At 49.0% G+C, this 27,901-nt stretch overlaps 1 protein-coding gene across 1 annotated transcript; it reads right to left on the reverse strand.

The window, feature by feature from the left end:
• Positions 1 to 644: 644 nt before the first annotated feature.
• SLC13A3 (solute carrier family 13 member 3) lies at positions 645 to 27,501 on the reverse strand. Its single transcript, XM_040575983.1, has 13 exons — positions 27,340 to 27,501; positions 17,292 to 17,557; positions 16,947 to 17,110; positions 13,210 to 13,276; positions 12,332 to 12,517; positions 11,327 to 11,452; positions 7,941 to 8,036; positions 5,967 to 6,071; positions 4,828 to 4,925; positions 3,835 to 3,947; positions 3,349 to 3,510; positions 2,898 to 3,035; positions 645 to 2,322 (listed from the first exon to the last, which is right to left on the reverse strand). The coding sequence occupies exons 1-13, from the start codon at positions 27,448 to 27,450 to the stop codon at positions 2,137 to 2,139; spliced, it is 1,818 nt and encodes a 605-aa protein (XP_040431917.1). The 5' UTR covers positions 27,451 to 27,501; the 3' UTR covers positions 645 to 2,136.
• Between the last annotated feature and the right edge of the window lie 400 nt (positions 27,502 to 27,901).

Consider the following 27,901-nt stretch of genomic DNA (forward strand, 5'->3'; position numbering starts at 1 on the left):
ATGGAAAAGCAGAATTAGTTGATGGTGCCATCCATATGCCTTAACTCAGATCCTCTGGGGGCCCTGGGAAATGCATACAGCCTCCTGGTTATGAAAAGGTTAAAGCTGGCAGAAGCCAGGTCTTTGACTAAAGCAGGGGCTTAGGATCCAGGTGCTCCTTGCACCTTTCCCAGGCCTGCCAAGGCCACATTGTGTGACCACGGGGAGGTCCCCGTCCCCCTCCTTGCCTCAGTTTCCCACCTCTGGCACAGGGATGGGGGCAGAGCAGATGCTCCAGCAGCCAACTGCGGCTGCCTGCAGCAGCAGCAGCCCTAGCTGGGGAACTGGGGAACGGGGACAGCGGGGTTCCTTCCTGCCCCCTGGCCCTGGGACAGCAGCAGCAGCACACCGTTCGCAGACAGACGGCTGGGAAAGGGACCTGCATGGAGCAACTTACCCTACTTGCCCTTCTCAGTCCAGCCTGGGCTCGCCACAGCACGACACAGCTCATCAATGCAGAGAGCCCAAGCCCTGGGAGGCTGGCAGGGAGATCTCCTGCTCCTCCTGGGAAACAAAGCCAAAATCACAGGGGGAAAGCTAGGGGAGGGGGAGGCTCGGGCTTTGCTCTACTTCCCTCAGTCTACAGAGCAAACAGGACAAAGTGACGTGCTAACAAATGTGCTTTATTGTACATTTTCCATGATCATAACGGATTTTGTTAAGCTGAAGGTTTTCGTTGAACATTAAGGATTGTTTTTTTCTGAACTTGATTGATCAAAGTTCCATGTTCGGCTGGTTTTGGAGGTTTCAGTTCAACCTCAAGTCCCTGCCTAAGTGTGACCCTAAGGTAATACCCGCAGCAGCAGCAAGCACTGGCCCCAAGGGCTGCATCACCCTGCCAGCTCCAGCCTGGCCCTGGGCTTTGTCAGCAGCACGAGGGCAGGAGGGATGGGCTGGATCCTCACCCCATGCCACAAGCTGTTACACCAGCCGTGCCACCAGCCATGCCACCAGCTGTGCCACCAGCCCACACCATCAGAGAAAGGACCCAGCGGAGCCCAATCCAGAGTCCAGTCACCTCCCTAAACCAAGAATCATATTCTTTACCTTCCTGTCTATTTATTTCAATGACTGATCTTTAAAATTAAATATTTTAGATTCTTACAGAAAATTAAAAAAAAAAAAAGGATAAAACGGTGATTAAAATCACAGTCAATTTGCAATGCTTTCATTGAAAGTACCCAAGCAATCAGAAATTAAAAGATGTTAAGAATCAAAGCCTACTTTTCAGAAATGTCAATAATATTCCAATGCAGCTTGCCCACTGACCTGTGACTCAGCAGGTCGCTCATGAGTGGGTCAGTCTCACAAACCTAAGACTGGCCACGTTCCCAAAGCTGAAACACCACCTATGTCCACACAGTTACATCAGAAACAAATTTGGCCCCAAACCTCCATCTGCACTCAGTGCAAAGAGCCAGGCAGCGACTGAAATCCGGGTTTTCAAAACATTGACCAGGTTTGGAAACAAACTGGTGCCTTCCTGTTCCCAAAGCATGGGGCAACGCACCGAGTCCTACTGACACGTCTCCTGAATCATCCTTTCATGCACAAGCCTGAAGAAATAGTCTTCGTCCTTACATGAGAGAATTACTCATGAGATCGTGCCGAGCCCTCAGCCTCCGCGGTCCTGCCAGGAGCACCTGGCCCACGCTGCCTCCTCCCCAGCCAGGTTCTGATACACTCACTCACGTTGGGTTGCACGGAAATGATCCACTTGCCTCCACCCGGGGCTGCTCTCCAAAACGAGGAAGGGTATCAGAAGCTGGAGCAGCACAGCTCAATAGCTTTCACGGGGGGAGAGGCACCTACCCACAGATGCTCAACACTTACAAGGCTGTGCAGGTAACAACCACCTGCGAGGGACAGCTGAAATTCTCTGGAAGGATCTGATTGGTGCCTGTGGAAGGGGGAGAAGGATCTTCAGAGAAAATCAAAATCGGATGTTGCGGCACCGACCGGTATTGCTAAAAATAAAATTTAACCCGAGAGTCCCATGCAGAGTGGGCAGCCATGGGGCCTTCTTCCTGTGCATGCGCTGACGATTCCAGTGCCCAAGTCCTAAGTGAGTGAGTCCTTCCCCTGGGGTGGCTTTGTTCATATTTTATTCAGTGCACTAAAAGTGACATTTTCTACAGCTGGCAAGAGCGATGTGGCATTTTCTGCATGTATGTTAGCCCATGCAGGGAAGGTCCCCAGCTGGAAGATGCTCTTGGCCCACGTGTTCATAGCCAAGCTAAGAAGCAGAACTCCCATAAGATTCATGAGCAACCCCGTTCTTGCCTACAAAAGAAACACAAACGCATCTGGTGAGTTTAGCATGGGCATCTACAGCATGTGAAGAATTAAGTTAATTGAATATAAACGTTATAAAAATGTAAGGTTTAATTGCCATTAATATTAACAACATTTTAAGTGGGCTTTCTTAAGCCATTCTGTGGATGCTTACCAAGCTTTGATCCATCAAAAACAATAGCATTCATTTAGCCACAGGAATATAAGGTGGAACTGTGACTGAGCCTAATTTTGCTCATAAACTTTATTTCACTGAGCTGGGCAACTTTTCCTGAGCCCAGAAACCTCTGCAAGTTGAGCTGCTGACAGTGGCAGGAGCAGGAGCAGGGGCTGAGAGATGCAGAGCACAATTAAAATCAGTTTTGCCATCACTTGGAGCCATGGCTCCAAATCTCACAGGCCTAGACCTTAGGCTCCTTTTATATCCTTGTGCTTTCCAACACTGCAGTACGAGATTTCTGTCTTTTCACATGTTGTACTGGTAACACGCCTGAAAGTTACTTTCTTCAACATTTCACTCTGATTGATTGTTTTCAACATCTTGTATATCTAAAGCAACTTACCATATCCTTGACCATCAAGTGTCCAGAAGAAAATGCAATTGAGTTAGGAGGCGTCGAGACTGGCAGCATGAATGCGTAGGAGCATCCTATAGTCCCTGGTATCATTAAATAGAGGGGATTTACTTTCAGACGAATGGCCTTGAAAAACAGAAAGGAACAGAAATTGTATCTCGGGGATTAGGAGCGAAAGGCGGATATAATTAAAGGATGCAAGTAGTTAGTGCACTGTACAGAGCCATATCCCCCACTCTGTGACAGACAATCATGCATCTCACCAACAACATTTGAAGGATTATTATCCGGCAGTGTTCCCGTTATGCCACAGGCCCTTGTTTTGTTGCTGCAAGGATTTCAAAGTGCCTAAAGCCCCCTCCAGGAGCAGGAGACCTGTACGGTGCCTGTCCCAGCCCAGCCACCACAAACCTGCCCTCTGAGCACTGAGCTGTCTTACCAGTTCAGCCAAGACAGGCAGGAAGATGATAATAGTGGCCGTGTTGCTGGCAAACTCTGTGAATAAGGCAATGACAATCGTGATGAGGATGACGGCCACGGGTGGGGGTACGCCTTCCAAGGGGTGCAGGCGGCCTCCTATCCACACAGACAGACCGGACTCCTGCAGAAGGGAGAGCACACAAGCTGCAGAGCGGGGCTCCTTTCCTCAGATCCTTTCACAGATCTGCAAATTGTGTATGACCTTCACCACCCACGCAACTGCAGTGTCTTCAGGGGATCTAACAGCAAGCAGCCTGAAAGGAGTTGCAAGATTTGTTAACCCTTCCTGACTTATCTGCTGCACATTGCTGTCGGGGGAGCTGAGAAACATGCCTTCAGCTGAGAAACATCTTCTTGGCGTTGTGACACTGCAGATGCAAAATTTCCCAGAGCCAAACGAGAGCCCCAAATGGCACCATGACAAAATGCAGCTCTGCAGCCTCACCTCGCAGCCCTTCGCCATGGCAAAGCCTCCTCCGAGCAGCAGGATAATGTTCCAGGGCACGGTCTCCTGGGCCTTCCTCCACGTCAGCAAGGGCTGCATCTCCGTGTTCGGTGCTAGACGAAGAGAAAACCCCACATCACACACCCACCCGAACAGGAGCACATCCGTCACCATCTGACATTGACATCATCAGCCTGACATCAGCAGCGAAGCTCACTAACCATGAGTTGCTGTTGATTAAAATATGCATATGGATTCTCTTAAGCTAGACAATTAAAAGACCATTTACCTTAATATCAGAAAACAAGATCTTAACAAAAAGGACGAGAAAGGAAATTCTAGCATTTAAGGTTTTCTTTGAGGCTTCCTTGGGAAACTTCTAACATCGGGTTAATTTCCTTTCTGTAACAGGCACAAACATTGTCCTCAACAGATGGGAGTCCATGGAAGGAGGAAATTTTCTACCATCTGAATCATGAAGATGTTCCTAATTTTCCACTTGCCATTCATCAACCCGGGAGTTTTATAGCAAAGAACTCCCATCTCCCCTACAGCCCATCTCTTAGTACTTAATGAAGTGAGCTCTGCCATGTGGAAGGATGCGCTAATGGGGCTGTAATTTTCTGTTGAGCAAGGGCACAGCTATTTTACCCAGAGGAGGCCTGATTAAACATCTTCCTGCAGTCTGGACAACACAATGAATGTCTGCGAGGGCCACAAGCTCATCTGCTATGGCAGGTCAACGCTGATCTTTAACACACACCAACACACATAGCAGCATGTCTGACAGCAACATGAGCAAGCGAGTCATTCCTGCAACAGGCAGCAGGGCAGTGACAGCTGAACCTCTGCTGGCACATCAGACAACAGCCTCCGTGTGTCCTGGCTGTGTTCCCAAGCCAGCATGGCCCCGCAGGTGGCACAGTCCCAGGGTGGGATGTTACTGACCCCAGGCAAGGGCAGGGACTCTGCCCTGGGGGGTCTCCTACTCACCCTTAAAGTCAAACCACCACCTGAAGGAAGGCTTTTGGGAAGGGAAGAAGAAGAGAATGATCACGATGGTGATTCCTGTAACCGCATCTGAGATAAACCTGTCCAAAAGCAGCAGAAACACTGGTAAGAAGCACAAGCCTGCAGAACTGCAAAGTTTAAGGGAATGGGGATTTATGAAAGAAGATTACAGGTTTCCATCGGGTTTGAACAACTCTTGTTCACAGTTCTTTTCTTTTTAATTTCCTGTAAAGCTACATTTCTAAGACGGGCTGTGAAGAACCCCATGGAAAAACTGCCCCAAAGCCCTGCAAATATAAAAACAAGACTAAATTCCCCCCCGACAGCGATGCTCCAGCAGTTCTGCCCATGGAGCTGTGGTCAGTCCACAAGGGGCTGTGAGGACGGATATCCCAGCTCCTCGCAGGGAGCAGAGGTGCAGAGTCCAGGCCACACAATTTATAGGAGCTCTTTGCAAAATGCTCAGACTGTAAGCCGAAAGCCAGGCTCCACCCAATAAAGAGCTTAAACATGTGTTTGATTGTAAGAAGCTATTAACTGATGAGGAAAAGTCCATAACTACTTTGTTCTATTAAGGAATCATTTGTTAAGCTTGGGTTTTATATATAAAAACAAACAAACAAACAAACAAAAAAATATGAAGATCTCTTCTGCTTAGAAATAACACCCTCCCTGAGATTCAGCAATCCCCAACTGCTCTATCCGTTTGTCTTCACAAGGTATGGATGTCACACGGGAGATGAACGTGTAAAACAGATACAATAGCATATAGAGTCAGTTCCTCACTCTCCAGACCTCCAGTGAAATCAGTGGATTGCATTAAGAATTCAATATAAATATGCAAATGTATGTATAGACAGCATATATTCCCCACACTCAAACCCCAGGGATGGCTTCAAACACACATATGGAAGAAGCTGCAGTGCCAGCTTCCCAGAGGGCTTCATGTACCTCCTTCGCAAGACAGAAACAATTAAGCTCACTCTGGAACTTGGGGCTCCATTTAATTTATTCCAGGAAACCTGAGTAACAGTGTTCAGCAATGCAACCAGAAACCCAGGAATCTCAGACTTGGAAATGCTGTTGAAAAATGTGGCAGTGGAATGAAAATAAAATCTTACCCTGGTGCAAACAAGCTCGCCCAGCCTGGAATGAATTTGGGGTCCCTTGAGAAAAGCATGATTGCAAACATGCAGAAGAAGAAGAAAATTGCCTGTTCTGCAAACCTAAAATGAAAGGAAATGTAGTTAAAATGTTGTGCTAATGGGGTGAGGCCAAGACATAGCAAGTATTGAGCTCAGGCTGCAGCGGTTGGGTGACAAGCTAGGCGGCTTCTCTAAAAATAACTACAGGGGAATACTGGAATAGGTTGCAAATCTATTTACAGATGTTGGTACTTGCCAGCAGTGATCTCTTACTGGAAGATATCAAGGACAGGAAAGACGGGCATCAGGAATGCCCAGAGCAGATGTCACAACACGTCTGCAAAGTTGACCCTGTGGATGGGGCAGAGAGGAAGGACCAAGCAGCTTCCCAAGGTCATTCCTCTCATCACTGCCCTCTGGGATGCTCCTAAGGCTGATTGGGCTGATACTGACCAGCTAGGGGTGGTTTCACTCCAGTTCAAGCCATGTAAAAGAACAGCTAAGATTCAAATCATACATGAGACAGCAGGAATGACGTTCTCCAGGATCAAAACCTAAACAGCACCCTTTAGACACATTGACAAATAGCAGGGGGATCTTTAAATGGCAGTATCATACTCTAAGTATTAGGCTTGATTCTAGTGGGGTTAAGATTTAACCAAGGCAATGCCTTAAAACTCTGTTTAAAACCTCTCAGAGCACAAGGAAGGGCATGTAAACTGTTGGGAAGAAGCCACTTACGCTGATTTGAAGTTACGGGGCTGCTAATCAAATTGGTCAAGCATGGCTTAATGGGCTTTCTCACTCCTAGACCTCAAAGTGGGACTTTGATTCTTCAGAGACATTTTGCAGGCTGCTCGATAATGTACTGAACGGAACAACTAAACCAATTTCTTTCATTTACAGCACAGGCCCAACCAATTGTCTTTGAAGAACCACTCCATTTTCCACACAGCAGCAACAATTACAATGTCAATAGCACGACACAAACACCATTGAATTCTCCCAGCATCGCCGTGAGCATAAGAATATTATTTTACAGATGGAGAACCACAGACCTTTTGAGGTTAAGACCTACAGTTTCAAAAATCTTCACCAGCCCTGCTTGCCCAGAATATCGGTGGCTGGTTGGATATAACTATGCTTTGATTCTTGGAGATACTTAGCCTTTCCTGTTTCCCCCTTTCTGGGCATTTCTCATAAACCTAAAACTCTCATGTTTCTTTCTGGTGGTTCCTTTCTCCTATCTATGACCCCATCATTGCAACCTGCATGCTTCTTCCAGAAGACAAGACTTCTGAGAAACCACAATAAGAAGCTAAAAGTGTCATGTTCTTTCTTCATGTGACTTATAACGTTGAAGAAGTTATTCAGAAAAAATGACCTACTGCATGAAATGGATTTAAATTCTTTCCATAGGCTTTCTTTGAGCAGCTCTTAAGATTTCTTAAAGTATATCCACAATTTATATGATTTATATCTATTGTGTGATTCATCGGCCTCCTCAGCAAATGCTTCCTGCCTTGCAGAACAGCTACAAACAGGAATGCACAAATCTCCAAAATTCAGCCTGTATTGGTTAGTTACATAAAGCAAACAGGATTGCTTTGGTTCCTGGAGCAGAAAAACTACAAACAGTAATTAAACAGCCCAGCATGAATCCACTCTATAATATGAACTTTGTTCTTGATAAGATTTGAGTACAAGCTGCTATTTGCTGTTATTCCTGTTAGTGAAAATGAAGAGGAGGGAGCACGCAAAAAAGCAAACTTCACCAGGTCACGAATAGAGTAGAAATGTGTATTTCATTTTCTGCTAAAAAAAACAAAGCAAAAAAAAAACAAAACAAACAAACAAACAAAAACTTTCCCTCAGTTCACCCCTCTTAAGACAGGACATTTCCAACCCACTCGATTTCTTTTTCATGTCGGTCCCGACTCGATGACTCACTTTGTTGGGCCCAGTTTCTGATAGTCCTCCTTTATCACTTCTCTGGCACGGGCTTCTGCGTCCACTCTTATATTTGATTTTTTTGTTCTCCAGCCCCTGCCAAGAGACACAGTCACATCGTCAAATGTGCCCAACACCACTGGCACCATCATGAAGGCGACATTTACTACTGCAGCACGTGCACACTCGGTGAACTCCTTCAGTGCCTGCTCTGCAAGCTTCAAAGAGAAACTTCCTCCCAGAGGAACTCCCCGCGGCTGCACATCTCTCCGTTTGGATTATCTTCAGCTCACCAAGAGTGGGAACAGCCTGGCAAACAGAGCCCCACGCCTCGCAGGGTGCAGCTGGACGTGGATATTTCCTCCCACTTGTGACAAGACACAAGCGTGCTGGTGGCCACGTCCATGTGCACAGAGAGGGGCATGTGTGCAGCCAGCTGCCCCGATGACACCGATAGCGAGCTTGGCTTGTATTTTGAGGGCATGCTTTCTGATATATTAGGAGCCTGGCTCTGAATAGCAGTGGAAAAGCCCTGGTGTCACCTACAGAGCCTAGCCCCTGGCGCCAGAAGCATGCAGCTCAGCAGCATGCAGAAATGTGGGTCTGCAGCGAGAGGGGCAGACAGCTCCTGGCCAGGGCACGGGGATGAAAACACAGCAAAGCAAAGCACCTTAAGTACACTGACTGTTCAGCAGGACTGAGGAAGAAAGTCTGCTTTCATACAAAAGAAACCCCACAGAGGGTAGGAAGTTTTGTCTCATTTATATTCTGCACTGTTTCCCCCAGCACAGGCTGTGATCGCCAAAAGAAAATCCTAGCATTGCAGGATTTCATCATCTCTAGCAGATAGCTACCCGGGCAGAACACCAGGCAGCGGGTGACATGGAAAATGAACCTGTCCCTTCACTCCTCATGTCACTTGCAATTTCCTGGGCAATCTCAGGATGCTGCTGAGGCTCAACAAAAATGTGGGGAATTTCTCCACAGCCGGGAATGTTAATGTGCTCCCGGCTAAGCCTCTTAGCCCGGTGCGCTGACCGCACACGCTGTTTGATCCTTTGGAGCATGTGCATACAAATGATATATTCATGTCTTGCACTTCACCTTCCATCGTGTCCCATGCCTGAACTAGCCCTGCCTGTGACCTTGGTGAAACTACAAAACCCAAGTGTCCACACCAGCTGCACCCACCAGGCCCTGCAGTGCCTGAGCTTGCTTCATCGTGTCATCATTTCAATGGGAAATCATGGCCAGGTCTTCTGTATAGAAGAATTGTTGATCATCAGGAATTTCTGAACCTCAAACAGATGTACCTGGTTTTTTGAGTCTAGGAGGGTGCTACAAACGGCAGCTTCATCTTCACAATCAACCAACACCTCAGCCTTTTAATGTCTTTTGGATTTAAGCAAAGCCAGCCCGCTAGTGGAGTGGCGTCCGTCTGTCTGTACTTTTCTGCCCATACAGAAAGCCCAGCCACTACTCCCGAGCTGTTGCAATCCCAGCAGCTGAACGCCAGCAGGCCGGCGGCTGTACTTGTGCGGCCTTGCAGTGTCCCTCCCGAGGCACTTTGCCCCTTGGGAATTCTGCTCTGTGCTGGCCACAGCTATCCCAATAAAGCCGGGCTCCATGCGGACAGAGAGGAGCCAAACAAAACAAAAAGCATCACGTTCTCCAAGCAGAAGAGACGTTTCGCATTTTGCCTGGGGGTTTGGCCAGCAGAACTACCTCCTGTCCCTCACCTGCTCAGTTGTGCCAGGGCCATGCCCCAGCCCTTAGCACAGGATGCATGAATCCGGGCTCATGGGAGCCCTGATCACACAGCCGCAGAGTGGCTGAGAGCCAGCGGAGCATCCCCCGGCCATGCGTGAAGCCCCCCCAGCAATTTAAGGAGCGGCGTTCGTCATTTTCTAGCTTGAAACTTTCCCATTGATTTTTTTTCCTGCCTCTGAGACAATGTAAATATTTGGACACCTGTTCTCTTTTTTTTTTTCCCTTGCTATTTGTGTTTGTAACTCAGAATAACAATTAAAGACTTTTCTATCTATTAGAAGTTCTGTATGGTCCCTGGTGGAAGCAGGACTATGAGTTTGTTACTATCACGTATGAGAGTGTACAGAGGGAAAAAGGGCTCCAAAATAATCTGTGCAGCACCACTGCAAGTGTTTTAAGCTGTGTACACTCAGGGTTGCATGCATGCAGCAAAGGTTTACCAGTAAAACACGTTACTCTCAGTTATAGATTAACGCGTTGTTGTAAAACGAAGCCTTGTTATGAAGTAATCTGTTCCAAACCCAAGTTCCAGCCAGGAACAAATCCTGGCTCTTACGTTCCAGGAGATTTCTGTTACTAATTCCAAGGCAACCGAGATTTCACGCTGGTCTTCAAAGTCCGATCCTGCTTTCCCTTCTGCCAAAGCAGTTCTGCCACTGACTTCCCCCAGCCCAAGTCAGGCAGTGAAACAACCTCAAATAATTGCATTTCACTGAATGCACATGTAACACATATTCTCTACAAGTATTTCAGCTGGGTATGAGATTTCTGTAAAACTTCCCTGTTCCATCTCACCAAACGTCTACTGCATGCATCCAAATGCTTGAAACTGCCTGCAACCTGAGATCGAAGAGTGGGGACTTTTTAGGAAGCATTCAGCCCTAACCCTAATGGGAGCCTATTTTAACAGCAAGCACCTGCCTGAACGCCAGATCTCTAGGGGCTGATTCTGAGCAGGGTGACTTTGCATCACACAGCGATTTCAGTGTTACGTGGCAATGCCCATCCACATGGAATCTGCCTGGTCTGACTCTGGTGGGCTTATTCCAGTCTTCACCCACATCTGCAGCACAAAACTTTGCATGCAGTCACATTTGCAAAAGGGGTTTTGGTGAGAGCTGTGAAAACACTACTGTTTCATTTGTTGTTCAGAGATTTTTGCTTCTTCAGTGTTTGCTGAGCGGTTGCACAGCCGTTTCCTCCTTTAACCCCTTCCCATCCCACACCACTCCAGCCCCTTTCTGGACAGACCACAGCCACCATCAGGGCTGCATCCAACCCTTCCCCTCAGCAGTCAGCTAGCAGCAATGAGCGGGGTGGGAGCAGAAAGCAGATGCTCTCGGTAGGAAAGATAAAAGACTCTCTTGTGACAGCAGTGCTCAGAAAATGTTTACAGATCTGGGAGCATTTTGCTGAAGACAACACACATACAGCTTCTTAAAAAGAGAGGAATTGTTACAGCATGAGCACCCTGAAGTTAGTGTTGAAACCCTCCACTGTCAAGCAGATGATTCTGGGTGATATCGTTAGACTTAGTATGAGAATCATAATGAATATGTATTTCACAATGCTGGCGTAACCAGAGAAGTGTATATGTGCAGGGAATATAAACATACCTCAGGTTGATTCCTCCATACAGGATGGAGATCCATAGCCATCCCACGAGAAGAAAAATCAGCATTAAAGGAAATGCAAACATAAACCAAGAACCAAAGTTCACCACATCACATTCTGGAAAATAACTAAGCAAATGGGGAAAAAATCAAGTTAATGCAAGAAGGGAAAACCACCCTTCAATTTAAGGGCAAACATCTGAAACCAGCAGCAAAATACCCCACAAACTCGCCAGTTGTGCATTTAAGAACATTCCCCCGTGTGCACAGCACCTGTCTGGGCTCTAGATGATCTGGGGAGCGCTGGAACAACCCCTGGGCTACACAGCCAGGCACAGCTCACCTAGCCCAGCTGTGCAGGGGGAGACTTGAAAATCTCTCTCTGGATGGCTGATACTCTTCTACAACAATAATCTTCAACACCCAGGATTAAATCCTGGTGCGAAAAGCTGCTGGAGGGTCTGAACCTGAACTTCATAGGGATGTTGCACAAGCCTGGGAGAGCCTTAACATACTGCTTGTGGAGGACAGAGTTAAGAAGTACCTGGAGGCACTTAGGATGGCACAGCTCTATGCTCCTAGGAACACAGGAGGCATTTTTTATGCCTAGGACAACAGGCCAGAAGCAGTGGGTTCCTTATTTTTCCTTTCTACCATACAGCAGCAGATGTAATTGCTCACAAAACACTACTCAGCCCTTTTCATGACAACCCTTACGAGCCTAATTTTAAGCAGGTGGTCAAGTCCCATTAAACTCAGTGGGGTTAAGAGCAGCAGTGAGGTGACCCACACAGGCACTAGGAACCTGCTCAGCACTGCTCAGGCTGGTGCAACCATTCTGCCTTCATCCACTCACAAAGTTTCCCAAAACATTTTGAAAGGGCATGAATTTTCCAAGCTAGCTCTCGGCACAGAAGGGAATTTCCCACAGGGACGGAGAGTACTTCTTGGCTGTGCAAGATTTACCCTGAGCAGACAGGTAGGGCTCTCCAGGATGGCCTCCCATACCTCTTCAGCTGTCCCAAAAGGATGAGGTTTGGTGCGGTTCCCGTCAGTGTCGCTGTGCCCCCGATGCTGGCCGCGTATGGGATTGAGATGAGGAAGCCTTTCCATATGTTCGTTTTGTACTCTTCCTCCTTCTTTAAGTCTGAGAGCGCATCACTGGCAACCTCCTTCTCCTCCGTCAGATCTTTGCTTTAAAACAGTCCAAAAGAGAATCCAGTGAAAGCCCTGGTTTAAACACAGCGCAGCCAATTCAGAGCCTGACAAGAAGGCAAACTCCCAGTTTTTAGAAAGCCAAGCTCACGCTGCCCTCTGGGACACCTGGGCAGCTCCGTGTGGCAAGAGGGGGCTCGGAGAAGCACCAGGCAGGACCTGCAGGCGTGCAGAGCACCCTCAGCGCCCGAACGCTGCACGTGCCTTGGCCAGCCCCTCAGCCACTTGAAAAACTCAGCATAAAGTGCTCAAAGGAACAAAAAAGGAAAATTTTGATAGCACCGAGGGGAAAGAAACTCCTATTCCTGAAGAGCTGTTTCATTCCCATCGTTGTTATCAAAGCAGGACCGTCAGCACTGTGTAAATCCTAGTGGTTTTACACCACTGGCTTCACACTTTTGATGCTCCTGGGAGAGCCAAAGAACCATTTCCCAGCGGGAGACACCTCTGGTACCGCTCCGGGGTGACTGGAAAATCCCTGCAATGATGCGGATGTGTGGAAGGATGCTGGACACAGAGAGGAGGGGTTCTGTGGCCAGTCTTTAGCAACTGGGAGCTGTGGTGCAATCAAAACATTTCAGTGATTGAATTTCAAATTCCTACATCTGGGTCTAGCTCAGGGGATAATGCTCTGTCTCAACTCTCTAATACAAACTTAATAGTTAACTTACTCCTCAGTACTTGCCAGAAACTGCATCTCAGTTGGTACAGTGTAAAGTTTATTCTGCTGTAAAGATGCTGAAAAAGAAAGATTAGGACTTTAAAACAGTTCAAAGCATCTAGAAAATCCTCCTTGAACCAAACAGCGGAAGGGAGCAAACAGCCCTTTACCGAGGAGGGAGCACACAAACGAAGGGGGAGCTCACGCCTTGGTGACGGGGTCAGGAGCACCTGGAGGGGATGAACGAGCCTGGCTGCTGCTGTCACCGCTCTGGGCCTGCCGCAGCACCCCGCTTCTCCTCCAGCACCCAGAGGTGCTCCCTCCTGGTGCTATTTCTGCCACTGTTCAGGCCCTGGGGTATTCCAGCATGGGCGTGGGCTCCTGGGTGCCATGTACCAGGTGTGGGCTTGGGGTAGGTTTTTTCTGGGGGGAGGGGGAGTTAACCATAGCTCATTCTTAGGAAGAAGAATTGGGCCTGGTGTATCCCCAGGGCACATTCCCCGAGGCTGAGCAGGAGCCCTCAGAGCCTCAGAGCTCCCTCTTCCCCCTGGGAAGTCTGCGAAGTCACCATGCAGCTGTTTTTCCCTCTATAAAGGAGAGAGTGGGACATATTTGAGGATTAGGCTTTGTACCAGGCCCTCTGACGCCCACCCCAAGAGCAGGGACTCTTCCCAAGCCCACCACCCCCTTCACAACTGGCCAGGCAGCTCCTCCCACACCCTGACCTCAACACAAGTTTGGTGCTGCCACAGGAGAAATTGTTGGCACACATAGTTCTCAGGGACCCTCCTGTACATCTCACGGGCTTTGCCCCAGTGTCCTTATCACCAGCCACAGGGAAGACAGCCACGACTCAGCTGCACTTGGGGAAAGGGTAAATTTTGACCAGAAGGACCCACGTGCTCTTCAGCAGTAAATTGGGAGGTGTACATCACACTGCCACACACATATGGGTGTGTGCCCCAGGGAGAACTCAGAAAGCAAAATTGTAAGATAGACCAGAAATGCAATACAATCACTTTTTTTTTTTTTTAACCTTATCTCTTCTTAAGGCTCGTAGCAGTTGTAGTTCTGGCTTGACCGCCTGAGGTTGGGAGCAGGGATGTGCTACTAAACCCTATTTTCCATATCCCCTGTAGGACAGGAACATTCAGGAGTTTCATCCACTTTCAGTCCAGGTCACCACAGCCTCTGTACCTGTACTTGGGCTCTGCCCATTTTTGGTGCATCCCTGCACCCCCCCCAGCCAGCTGACTGCTGTCACCCACCACAGCCACCCCAGCAGTCCCCAAACTTCCCTGCGCCCCTCCTCAGGCCGAAACCCAACCCTCTTCTGCCTGTCTGTGCCCCTGACACTGAAAGCAGTGCACGAAGAGGAGCCACTGGTCAAAGTCTCCGGACTCACACATGTGAGCGCCGAGGACAGCCCCCTCATTCCGGCTCAGTGAGCCAGGCCGTTTTGCACTGTCATGTTTTACACATGGCTAATTTACCGAATTGGAGTTAATTGGATTGGATGCACACATGCTGAGTTTTCATTCCAAGGGTGCTGCATTAGAGGGTTGTAATTAGAAGAATATTAACCTGTGGCTGACTGTTGATCCTCCATCAGGTTTAGCCCAAGGCCTCTTACCACTGATGTCCCATTCAAGCCAAGGACACATATTTCATTCCACTTTTTAACATTTTTCCAGTCTTCCCCTGTTAAGCCCAAACTCCCTTCCCATCTGGCCAGGATCACCTGTGAGTTACCTCTCCAGGAAGGTCTGCAAAAGGCAACCATGAGAAGGAAAGGCAGACCTTCTGCAGAGCAATCATTTCCTATGAAACTCGTAAAAAGGGGCTGAAAATTTGTACAGGTCCATAAGTCAGAAGAGGCAAAACCACTGGGCTGGGATCTGGCCTTGCACGGAGCAGCATGAGGCATATTCAGTGGCCATTTCGCCCAAATAGCTTGTATACTTTGGAGGCAGAAAAGGCTTGTCCTAGAGCAGTTTGGCTTTAGTGATATTTCTATTGCTCCTAAAAAAATAAAAGACCCCCTCAAAATATTTCCACCCACTGGAAACAAAACAAAACAAAACAAAAGAAGCCTGCTTGGTGGTGATCAGTTCATAACCCCACCTTCACCTTGAACAACCAGAAACAACTGAAATTTCAAATGCCAAAGTTCATCTGAATTCTCATATCAATAGCTAGTAATGTAAAAATGAGGAAAAGATCTACTCCAAAGTTTTGCTATCACCAACTCAAGCATGCAAATCTACTCATCTACAAAAATTTGTCCACATGGTTGAGTGTGGACATAGCTGATTGCAACCTGGAGGGTCTCAGCAGCAGAGAAATGTGACCCAGTGATCAGAGACAGCACCGTATGTGTGTATGTGTATACTTCCCCTGTATTCATTACAAGTCTCTACCCCAAAAGAAAAATACATCATCACGCAATCACATGATATTTGCAAAGCATCATTTTATTCATTCTTCTACTTGCATCCCTCTCACTTTGCTGGCTTCTCTCAGCACCCTAAGCATTTTGAGCCAGGGACAGTAACTCTGTGCTTGCCAGTGTCTAGGAAAAAGGGGGTCTTGGTTTTATATGTTCCTAAACTACTCTCACAACTACACACTCAAATCATGTCAGAGAATGGGGTCAAGAAGGTTAAAAGGAGGCTCACAGAACACAGTGCTTCCATAGAATAAGAAAACATAGCAAGAAGGTCAGTGGGGTTGATTTTACTATACATGCATGGTCAGAAATTCATAAAGCAAATGTGGTAAAGCAGCCTGGAGTGCAAACATCTCATGATTGCTAGACATTAATGATGAATGATTAGTTTGATCTTTAGTATTAGAGTACGCATGTTTCAGTCTTCTTCTGGGGACTCATTATCCTGCTTTAGGACTCTGTGGGAACCAAAAAGCCATTTTTTTAAAATTGCAGAGACAGAAGAACATCTAATTAGTGTGAAAAAGAGAAGCCGTGACTACTGATCGTACTATCAGCAATAACTGCAAAGGGGACTTCACTGATTCATTTCCATTTTGCTGTTTTTCATCCCTGCCTGCCAGAATCCCAAACTCCCGGGAGGTGACTGGAGAAAGGCTTGCTCTGACCTTGTATCCCTGACCAAGCCTGTCCAGCACCTGCTCACTCTCAACACCGAGTGACACCGAGCTGGACCATGGGACATCACAAAGCACTTTACAAATACATGTTCAGCCTGCCATCCCTGCCTTTCATCCTCCCCTTCTCTCCCAGCTCAGGCTCCAGTTTCACAAGGGAGGAAATAGGAAAACAGAAGAAATGATCTGTGCACAGGGCAGCTGTGCATGCTGCCACGGAGGGGCTGCGACCCTCACCCGTCCCTGCAGCAAGGCACCATTACGCAGCACTTGGCTGTAGGGGTATCTACAGCACCCCCCAGCTCTGGCCACCCTACAGCGAGGCACCTTAGAAACCCCATTATCACCACATCCCAGTGGGCACGCAGAGCTGGACTTGTGCCAGTGACAGGTCTGGGGAGCAGTGGGGATCACCATTTCTTGTTTTTTCCACACATTTCCAACTCGTAAGTATTGCCTCTGGCATGGCATACAGAAGGAGCAGGATAAGAGGAAGCTTTATGTCAATACCCTTCCACCACATTAATGAAATAAGTATTAAAATGGGACCAGGAGTGGGGCATATTTGATGGCAGCAGGGCAAACCTCAGCTGGCTTATACTACTGCCCTGTCTCAATTACCTTGGATTTCTTCATGTTCCCTGTTCATATTCTTAGAGTTGTCTTTCTCCCCAAAGAGACTTTTCAAAATTGCATTTGCGATTGGAAGCATCATAGCAGTGGAGGCAGTGTTACTTAACCACATGGACAGGAAGGACGTTGTCAACATCATCCCTAAAATTAACCTGGAAGAGAGAAGAAAGAAAAAGTTGAATGTCTTGAGTTTGGCAAGTGATAACATATTCTAGCTACAGGCAGAAAAGCTCATGTGCAGGGATATCATAAAATTAACAGGAAAAAGCAGCGTGTGCCCAAGCCACCTGCAGCTCGTGTCCCCCCATGGACACCCCCTGCCCCAGCAGTCACCTGGCTGGCTGCACTCCCACCAGCATCAGGACCCGGAGGGCGATCCTGCGGTGCAAATTCCACTCCTCAATGGCTGAAGCCATGATTAAACCACTGAGAAAGAGGAAATTGGTGTCTAAAAAATACTGCGGGCAGACTTTGTTAGATGGGAGGATGCCCAGGAAGGGGAAGAGGACGATGGGCAGCAGGGCCGTCACAGCCAGGGGCAGCGCCTCCGTGCACCAGTAGAGGGCCATCAGTAGGATCACGTAGAGGCATCGTCCTTCCTGCAAGAGAAACAGAGAGGAAAAGAAAGATGTGGTGTTAGAGAAATCTTCTCAATTGGAGACACTGAGACAAGCAATACGCACCAGTTATTCCTTCAAGGATACTATATTTCCCCCACATCGTTCCCATTAAGTGCAACATCTTCCTCGCTAGATTGTGTAAGGGGTTACTCATTCTCTGAAAGCATGGCAAAACCCAAATCCTCCTCTATTTCCTGAGCTTCCTGTGTGCTGCAGGGTGGAAGCACAGAGGCACCATCCAAGGAAGTCTGGAGAGAAGGAGCTGCTTCTCCACTTTGACTTGGGGTACTAATGCTCAGCATGCACTGCTGCTAGGGCAAGAGCTGCTAATGTCCTTAGGTGTCCCCATACCTGACAGCTGCTACACTCAATATGTTTGTGCTTTCACTCCAATTTCCATGGATCGGGCTTTGCATGGCTATGAGAAAACAGCTTTCAGAGATGGATGCATCAAGTCCCCCTATTTATAATAGGAGGCACACAGAAAAGCTTCTTTGACTGGATCAGGGTCTCCTGAGAGATCCGTTAGAAACCCTTCCAAGGCAACCCATCCCAGTCCCTCAGGAAATCAATAAATCAAGCTCTCTGGTGCCATGCCACATCCTGAGCGTGGAGAGCTCGCCCCAGCCCTGTGCCTCCCATGCCAAGGCTGGCGGACACTGAGCGCTCCTGATTCATTCATCCCCCCGGAGGCACGACCGGAGCAGAGCCACTTCTCCCGACATCCACAGCTTAAACCAGGAGCTATGGAAAGGAGTCAAGACAAGGAAAGGAGTCAGGACAATGGCCCCAGCCCGAGGAGCAGAGCCCGGGGCAGCACCTGGGGGGCGGATGGAGCCCAGCGCAAGGCGAGAAGCCGGAGCCACTAGGCCGCGGCGGGGCTGAAGGGGGTTATTGTCAGCGGCCACAAGGCAGGGTGCCCACAGCGCTATAAATAACTGCCCATAGCTGTTTGGAAGCCACAGAGCTATTTATTTCCCCACTCTCTTTCAGCTTGTCGAACAGGTTGAATTGTTTCTCAAAGGCACCTCTGTGCCTCCTCCGCCCGGACCTTCCTCCCCTGCCCAGCGGGCTGAGGCTCTGCCGGGGGAGGCCAGCGCGGCTCCCGGGCTCCGTGCGAGGACTTCTGGGGAGAGCAGGGCCCAACTGAAGCTGCTGAGAGCACAGCAAGGCACAAGCAGGTAGGGCTGAGCCAAAAGGCATCAGGCCACCTGCAAAATGCTCCCTTCAGGCTGCTGGCACACGCTGAGACACAACTGGGATTTGTCATCGAACACGTCCGAAAATTGGCAAGTGACAGAAGTTGTCGTTCACCTCTAGCCTTCCAACTTTGTGTCTGACAAGTAATTTAGGTTGTAAAACTCAGGTGCCTCCGTGCATGTGGAAAAGACAATACCAAAGAACCAAGAAAAATTTGCTTCGATTATTGAATAGCTATCAAATATGTTAATCACAGGAGAGCTCCTGCATCACATCAGGTTCCTAAGCCCTGCATTCAAAGACTGCTTATAGTCCCAATTTTAGATCACGGTGCACTGACATACTAGGTACTGTGAAGTAAAACCTTTCTGTTCCCTAAGCTCAGATCTGGCACCCGGCGGTTCCCGTGAGCTCCTGATGGCTTTACTTCCCCTGAACTTTGTTGTGCAACCTGAACAACAAAGCCAATACCACTAATTTTTGCATAAGTAAAAATCCACATTTAAAATGTTTGCACACTAGATGAGTGATTTCATTCCCATGGCAACTAATAATTCCTCTTTGCTCTGGCTCTTTCTATATACCAAAGAAATAGTTTTACTCTCATTAAGTCATTTTCCATTCAGCCTCTAAAGGCCATAAAAATTATTTTTTTTCTCCCAATGGCAAAATGTTCTTCAGTTTTCTGCAAGGAAAATTGCACCAGTGAACTTCAGAACAAACAGTTTGCCTCTTACAGGGGTAGAGCAACTGCAAATATTTAACAACACCTTGATATAAGAGCAGATCAGTAAAGATTTCAATTGACTTCATTAAACAGATGAATTATGATTTAGAAAGGTAATTATGAACTAAGGGATATTTATTTTCTAGTGTATGGAAAATGTTCTGGGAAACATTGCAATGAAATACAGCATGAATCTAAAAACTAATCTTCACTGTAAGATGAAAAGCCAAGGGGTAAAACCGAAACAGGGCAGAAAACTGCTGTATGGAGGGTTTTACTGAAATTATGAAACCTATCAACAACATCAACCTATCATCAGCGAACCTCTTTAAAAAGAAAGCTGCAGTAATGTTTGTCCATCCTATTCTACCCCAAAAGAAGACAAACCGCACCTATATTAAACAAGTTTTCATTTAAAATAGGGCAATCATCGAAAAAGAAAGGAACGAGACCACTTCAGAATAACTCAGCTTTGGAGTAAGTGCTCCACAGAATAAAAATGTAAAGCCATTCATAAAATTGAACCAAACCCTTAATAAAATTGAAAGTTTTTTTTTTTTTTTTCCTGAAAATACCTTGCAAATGTTAATTACTGCCCCAGTACCCTGCAAGTTGCATTAGTATACCGCCAGCAAATGCTAATTGATGTTGGAAGAATGGTCTTCCATGGGGATGGTCACAGCTGCCCTCAGGAGCGGTCCCACCTTCACCTCCTAACCCTCATCCTTCGACTGCTCTGCTGTGTCGCTCCTTTCTACTCCTCTCACCTCCAGGCAGCTTTGTTTTGTGTTTTGCTTGTTTGTTTGTTTGTTTCAAAATAATTCTATCAAAGTTCAGGGGGAAAAATGGTAGCAGATACAAACTTTTAAATGGGTCTTGTGATCAGGTTAATTTTATAACCATTTAATGATTTCCAAGAAAGTGCTCCATGGCTCTGGACTAGAGCAGCTCTCCTTGCTGTTGCACAAGACCCTCGGGAGCGACCTCTGCCCCTCCAGACACAGATGCTGTCTTTGCTGCACTGAAGGCACCGGGGATTTTCCACGTTGGGGACCTGCTGAGCTCTGGCAAGGGCAATCTCCCACAGGCAGGCAGGCTCCCAGAAGGGATACGGGGAGGTAAGGTGCCCTGGGGAAAGGAGGTGTTGGCAGGGAATGTGGGTCAGATGAGGAGAACCAGCTTGCCCAGGCATAGCACCAAGGTGTGGGTGTGCAAGAGCCATCAGTCCCCACCACCAAGCTGAAGGGGACACGAGGAGCTTCTGCCAGACCTTGCTCCCCAGCAGGCCCAGTAAGCTCCCAGACAGCCCAGCGCTTACAGAACCCCACCAGATGGGCCCAGCGCTTGAAGAAGCCCTACCCTAAGGCCCAGCCAAGCTTTGGTTTTGCTCCACCAGCCTCTGCATGTGCATCCTCACAGCCACATCGCCTCTCATGTGCTCTCCCCAGCACCCGTCCTATGACCAGGCAAATGAGGGGCCTACAGGTCCCTCCAGAACCCAATACCGACAGATATTTTGGCCAAAACCAGAGCTTTTCAAGCCCTTTCATCTCATTATCATCACAAAGAAATATCCATCTATGATACTCGGAACTATGCAGTGCAAAAAAGTACCGGTAGCTTTTAGCATCTTGCTCACAAATTGCCCCCAGTTTGCAGCCCTGACGGTGTTACTGGCCACCTCGGCTGCAGCCTGTTCTCCAAGGGGATGGGTATTTGAATCTGATTTCTCCTAACACAGCTCCTGCAAACATTATGTAATCTGGACATGAAACAAGCCCTGTTTACCAGCATTCCTGCCAGCAGAGCTGTTTGGCTCTGGGTATTTGCAGAGTGGCTAGAAAGGGGCTATTAGCACAGGGGCATAAGCTCTTACAGCTAAAGTGAATGCTTGTGAAGATATTTTGCTCTGGAGTTACACCAAAAAGACATAAAGCTTATGAAGCACTTAAACTTTTTGAAGTGTTTTGTCACTGGCAGAAAAATAGAATCTGTTCTCTGCTTCACAAACGAGACAGCTGGAGGTCAAAGTGGGCAAATTGGCTGTGATTACGGGAACTCATGGTGAAAACAGGCATCTTCCTTGCCTCAGAGGTCTGAGCCTCACACTTCCCCTTGGAGGCAGCAACAGATCCTACAACTTCAAACACTGATGGATGTCAAAGCTAAAAGAGCACCATATGACAACTTGACACTGTGTAAGGTTAACTGGGGTCCCCACTTGAAGTAATCTCCATTTCAGCATCATTTTATAGATCTGCCACATTTTAGAAAAAAAGAAACCTTTTCTGTGATGGTGAAACTACCACAAGTTTAGTGAGCTGTTCAACCCCAATTAACCTCACTGTTAAAATTCTGTTGTGGTAACCTGAACATCATTCTCTGCATCTGGTTTGATGCTCTACCTTTATCCCTCAGCCTGGGCCACCCTTCTCCAAACTCTGCTCACAATGGATGTGCTCTCATACCTCTGTTTTTTTTTTTTTGTTTGTTTGGTTGGTTTGTTTTGGTTTTTTTTTAAGAACTTGGCCAAGCTGCTGAAGTCTTTCACCATGTGGCGTGTTCTCCTGTCCTTTGCTCACTCTGAAACTTCTTCAGTTTGTCAAGGTTGCTTTGGAACTGTGGAAGCAGTCTGGGAGGGGATTCTGGAAAAAGCCACAACCTCAGCAGATAGCAGCCTGGTATATTCTCACTGCCCTTGCTTTATTTCCATGTGTCTGTGTGTACAAACACCACATTAATCCTCTCCTCTTGGCTGTGGGTACCCAGTCTTGCAGTCATGTTCAACTAATTACGTGGTGTCATCTCAAGCAAGTATTTTCATTTCCCTTTAGTCACTGTCATGATAAAAATATTTAATATGTTATAGTATTGTATTACAAGTCCAGAACAGAAATACTGCATTGAATACAGCTTTTTTTCTGTGTTATCTATCTGGCAATAGAGTATCCTGATTCAGATTCCTTTTGTGTCACACACTTGAAATACTGCTCAACATCTGCAACGCCCTGCCCAGAGATTTCTTCATCAATTCTTTCACATCCCTTTTCATGTTGTTTATGTTTCTTAGCTTCCAATTAATATTAATTCTTGTCAACTGTCCTTTTTCCACCACGAGCATTGCTGCTTTCACGTCCTCTGTGCCAGCTTGCTCTGAGCCAGGCTTGCCTTATCTCCATGCTGGTAAATGGCAGTCACCCAGCTGCCAGTTATCCCTCCTCTTTCCTCATTGAAGTTCTTCCTCTCACCTCTTTTAACTGATCATTACATTCGTGAATTTGGCCTTTCTAAATCACCAAGTGCATATATAACACAAAGACAGATTTTGTGCATGAAACGTAAGAAGGCTGCAGTCACTATTTCACCTGCCTGAATGCTCTCCTAAGTGCTGCCCCTGCCTGCCCGTGCTCCCGCAGTGCGGCACGCAGCGGGCATCGCTCCAGCCCGGGGCCCAGCTCCTTGCACCTCCCCACACACCATGCCCCACCACATCGCCTCCTTTAGCATCACCCATTCCCTCCCAGCGCCTTCCTTTGGAGATGGCCTCTGTTCCTTGCTTTTGAGTGCAAGCAAAACCATTTTTCTTCTGGAAGTTCCTAAAGTCTCCTTGTTCTCATCAGGAAGACTCATTACATCCAAGTCAATGTTAAATGGCTCTATGTCCACTGAGGAAGTCAAGCCTGTTTTCTGAAGGCACTGGGACCCATTCGCCTGCTCAGAACTCCTTTTAGCAGATTTGGCTGCCTCAGCTGTTACCAAGCCAAGAGGCTGTAGACATTGAGTTCATTAGGAGCTGTTGGAACAAGCTCTTTGCACAGCTCATTAAAAGTGCCCCCCATGCCCCTTCCAGCAGAACAGTTCCTCCAGCCCCTCCTGCCCTGCTGAGCTTTTTGCAATCATTCACAGCTCCGCAAGCCGGGGGGTCGCCGGCACTTCCGCTCATAGGACAAAAATTTCAGCCATTTCAGCAGCCACCAGAGCGGGAGGTGACACGGACCCTTGTGCAGAGAGCCTGGTGCTGGGAAGCTACCCGGAGCCTTTCCTTGTGCTGTGCTATGTGACGGGCACAACCCATTTCTCACTGCTCCAGCCACGCTTTGGGGAGCGCACCCGAAGGGCTAGGCAAACCTGCTGGCAAAGCAGAAATTTCATTTCTCTATTCACGAGAAAGGAGACTGCTGACAAAAGCACTGAGGCAAGTCTCCTTCTACAAGACTGCAGCCTACAAAGGGCATCAAATACCAACAAGGGGTATTAATATAATGTCAGCACCAGCCCTGATGATCCACCTCTGAAAGGACACGCAGGGCAATTTGGAGATCAACCACTGTAGGGCGACAGCTGACGAGGGCTTTAGGAGTAGCGTGTAGGTGTGGATGCTGGAGTTCAGCAGCCGTAAGTAAGGCCAGACCTGATGTATGGTTTTTCCTTAAAGGATTTTGCCTCTGGGGAGAGGTCACCAAGGAGCAGGTTTCACTGGAAAGCCCATTGCACACAGGCCACCGGGTTTTGCCAGAAGCACATCTGAGAAACAACATCCTACTTGTGGTTCTCCATTATACAAACTGTAGGTCATGATTTCTTGGTCTCCAGAGACAAATGAGATGCTGCCCATAAAGCCAAACCTCAGGTGGCTTTTTAAGGCTCTGATCCCTTGTGCTACTGAGCATCTCAATGGGGAGAAGGCAAATTCTGGCTTGATGTGAGATTTTAGCACTCACAGAGCAGGAAAGTACTGCAGAGATGCCTCTAGGACACCTTCTCTCATGAAGGAAGCCTCCTCCCGAGACTTGCAGGGGCTGAGCCTCACTGCTTCTCATCTCTGGGGTTTCTCTGACACCCTGCCGGATAGCACAGTGACTGTCCCAGCAGGACATGGGGTTCTCCAGCCCGTCCAACACTCCCATGCTCCAGCTGTGCCAGAACTCAGCATAAAGCTTGCTACAACAGCTCTGCCTCCCCCAGGGGCTTCTCCTGCCCCAGCCTGCTCTCTGTGGGTGCCCTGTCCAGGACAGCCTCCCAGTACCACCACCAGCAGACCTTAACTTGAATTCCTTCTGGGATGGAGCTTGCTGAGTGCCCAAGGCAGCTCCTGTGATGTGGCTGCCCAGGACAGCCGAGGCTGGACTCCAGTCCCATGTCGGGACAAACTGTGACCCGTGCAGTGCAGCTGGGGGCACACATCTCCCATTGCACAGCAGGATAGCTTCCAAACCCCAGCAACACCCAACTCCCCACTCGCTGAGCCCTCACCTGCTCCTGCTCCCCACTCCCCGTGTTGTCATGCTGCTGTTAGAAGTGTAAACCCTTCCCTTTGCTTCCCACCGCCCCTGCAGCTTGGCTGGAGCACAGCTCCGGATGGCTGAGCTTAATCCCATGTTGGTGCAACAGCAAGCTTCCTCTCTTGCTGAACAAAACGAGGGGAGACTTCGTGTTGAAACAGCAGGTGAGTCACTGCCCCCTGAACAAGACCCGGTGCAGCGGTCTGGTTACTCACAGCTGCAGGCTGAACGTGGGGACAACTTGGGGAGGGCACAGCAGGGCTGGCCCTAAACATCCCACTGCTTGAGCAGCCACGCTAGCACCAGTGTCAGTGTTTTGACAGCAGCGATGCAGGGACTGGACAGACTCACGGCTAACTGTGACACACTCGGTGCTCACGGGCACGCGAGCACAGATTGCTATCATCAGTGGGCATTCAGTGAGGCCATGTCCTCTCCTTCCCTACCCTGCTGCTCCTTCAGCTTTGTAGCTGGAAGCAGTTGCACTTTTCCATCTCCAGTCTTCCCTTAACACAGCCGATCAGCCTGGGCTGTGCGAGCACTTCTTTCTCCACAGGTCACAGGGAAGAGAGTGCCCCCAGTGCTGCACGGCCGGAGTCGGGGCAGGCAGTCCTGTTACACCAGCAGAGGGGTTTTTCTTCCTTCCTTTCCCAAACACCCCAACCCCTACAATCGCTCTATCAGTATACACTTCCAGCAGTGAAATGGGCATCAGAGGCAGGGCTTTCCCTCAGCACAGTGCCGGGTTCATCTGTGATTTACTCCCATGATTAACTACTGCCTGGCTCAGACATGAACTTGTGCGCTGTGCACAGCTCGCATCTCCTTGCCCTATAACCACAGCTCCAGAGTTTACAAGTGCCAGAGTCAAACAGGGAAACATTAAATATCATTGAAGCCACTCGTTCAGCTGCAATAAATGAATGTACAAACAAATATGAGCTATTTATGACTCTGAAAGGGGATGAAATACCTGTTATGCAATGTGCTTTTTGCTCTGAGGCAAACATTCAATATATTCCTATTAAGAACTCAGCCAAATAATGCAAATTAGAAAGAAAAAAAAAAAGAGATTACATCCAAAGAAGGGTTTTCTCTTTTAATATATTGTGTTATTAATAAAGCAATGGTCATACTATTATTTTTTTTAATTAAGGAGATTTATTTTGCTATCTTGAATATAAAGGTTTCACCAACAAGCACTACACCGGCAGAAGTAAATGCCACCTCCGTGTCCTTACTGCATCTGAATCACTCTGTAATCACTACGTACTGAACATCGCTTATTTTCTGATATAAGCAAAGTCATTCTCAAATGGATCTGAGTCACAATACAAGGGTGAAATCCTGAGCTTACTGAAGTCAGTGGCACAAAATTTCCCAGTGACTTCAGAGCCCCGTGGACGTCCACCCAAGGATGCTCCTGGCGCACAAGAGCTGTGTGTACGGGACAGCTGCAAAATCCTTCCCTCTCCAGTTTTGCCACAGACGCTACTTGACATGCAGCCTATCTCACACACCAAAGCCCAAAGCTTACCAAACTGATTTACTCCACATCTACAGAACACCACAAACATCTCACTCACAAAGTTTTTTCGGACACAGCCTCTCCCCAGGAGCCTCCCGGAGCAGTGCAGGAGGCACCTGCAGCCCCGCTGCCCTTCCCAGTGCCCCAGCACGACCCCGCTTCCCACCCCGCTTGCCCGGTCCCTCCTGCGGCGCAGGGGACGGGGTGGCAGGGCCAGGTGGAACCGCTGTCCCTGCACCTGGGGGCTCGCCCGCAGCCCAGCTCTGCATGCAGCTCGCTGTGGGACGCTGGCTGCGGCCCTGCGCTGTGCCTCAGTTTCCCCAGCGCTACTTTCAGAGCCACTGATAAAAACCAGCACAAGGCAGCCAGGCATCGGCAAAAACTTCCAGTTAGCGCCACTTGGTTTGAGAACCACGGGCTGCTCGCAACGTCCCAGTGCCTACACAAGCGACATAAACACAGTCCACTTGATCTACCCCCTCTTTCCACTAAAAGATTACAACAACCCCAAGATGCCCCCTCCGCTTGCACCCTGAGGAGCTCTGGCGGGCTGCAGGCTGTGGTGTCCCCTCCTCCATGGACAGACCCTACAGGGGGACTCTGGTTAGGGTCAGGGGCTGCAGCAGGAGGGCAGCGAGCTGTAAGCTGGGCCCCTGCGTGTCCCCAGGGCTGAGCTCCACACTTCATGACCCCAGTCCCTAACTCCGCTCCATACACCTGCTCCGCACCCCAAGTCAGCGCACCCCATTTGTGCTCCAGGTCCGCGATTTTGGTGCCCCCCAAACTGCAGCCCCAACTCGCAGCCCCCCATGGCGCCGTCCCCTGCTCGGTGCCCCCGAGGGGCCATCCCCTGCTCGGTGCCCTCACCCCACACCCCCAAGCGGGCACCCCCGATGTGGTGGCATCCCCCGGCAGGCGAGCCCCATCCCCACCCCGTGCCCACCCCCTGCGCCCCAAAACCGGTGCCCCCACCCCCTGCCCCCCCCGGGCGGTCCCTCGGGCACCCTCCGGCGGTGCCGGGTACCTTGGGGGGCAGGCTGAGCAGCACGGGCACCAGAGCCAGGGGGGCGCACAGCAGCACCAGCACCCTCCGCACGCTCCACGCCTTCTTCACCAGCGCCACCAGCGCCGCCATCCCGCGCCCCTCGCCCCGCGCCCCGCTCCGCCGCTTTATCCCGGCCCGGAGGGGAGGGAGGAGGAGGAGGGGGGGGGGGGATGAAGGCGGCCGCCCCGCCCGCCGGGAGGGGCACCCAGCGCCCTGCCCGCCCCGCCACAGCGCCCTGCTGCAGCGCCCCGCTATACAGCCCTGCCCGCCCCGCAACGCTATAGTGCCCTGATCGCTCCACTGCACTGCCTGCTATAGTGCCCTGCCCACCTGCAACACTCTAGTACCCTGACCACCCTACCTCACTGCTGCACTATAGTGCCCACCCTGCCACAGCACCCCTCGACAGTGCTCTGCCCACCCCACGACGCTATATTGCCCTGGCCACCCCACTGCACTGCCCCACTATAGCACGCTGACCACCCTACAACACTATAGCACTCTGACCACCCCACCACACTGCCCCATTATAGCACCCTGA

This window comes from Cygnus olor, chromosome 16 (assembly GCF_009769625.2).
Source record: "Cygnus olor isolate bCygOlo1 chromosome 16, bCygOlo1.pri.v2, whole genome shotgun sequence".
Taxonomy (NCBI): domain Eukaryota; kingdom Metazoa; phylum Chordata; class Aves; order Anseriformes; family Anatidae; genus Cygnus; species Cygnus olor.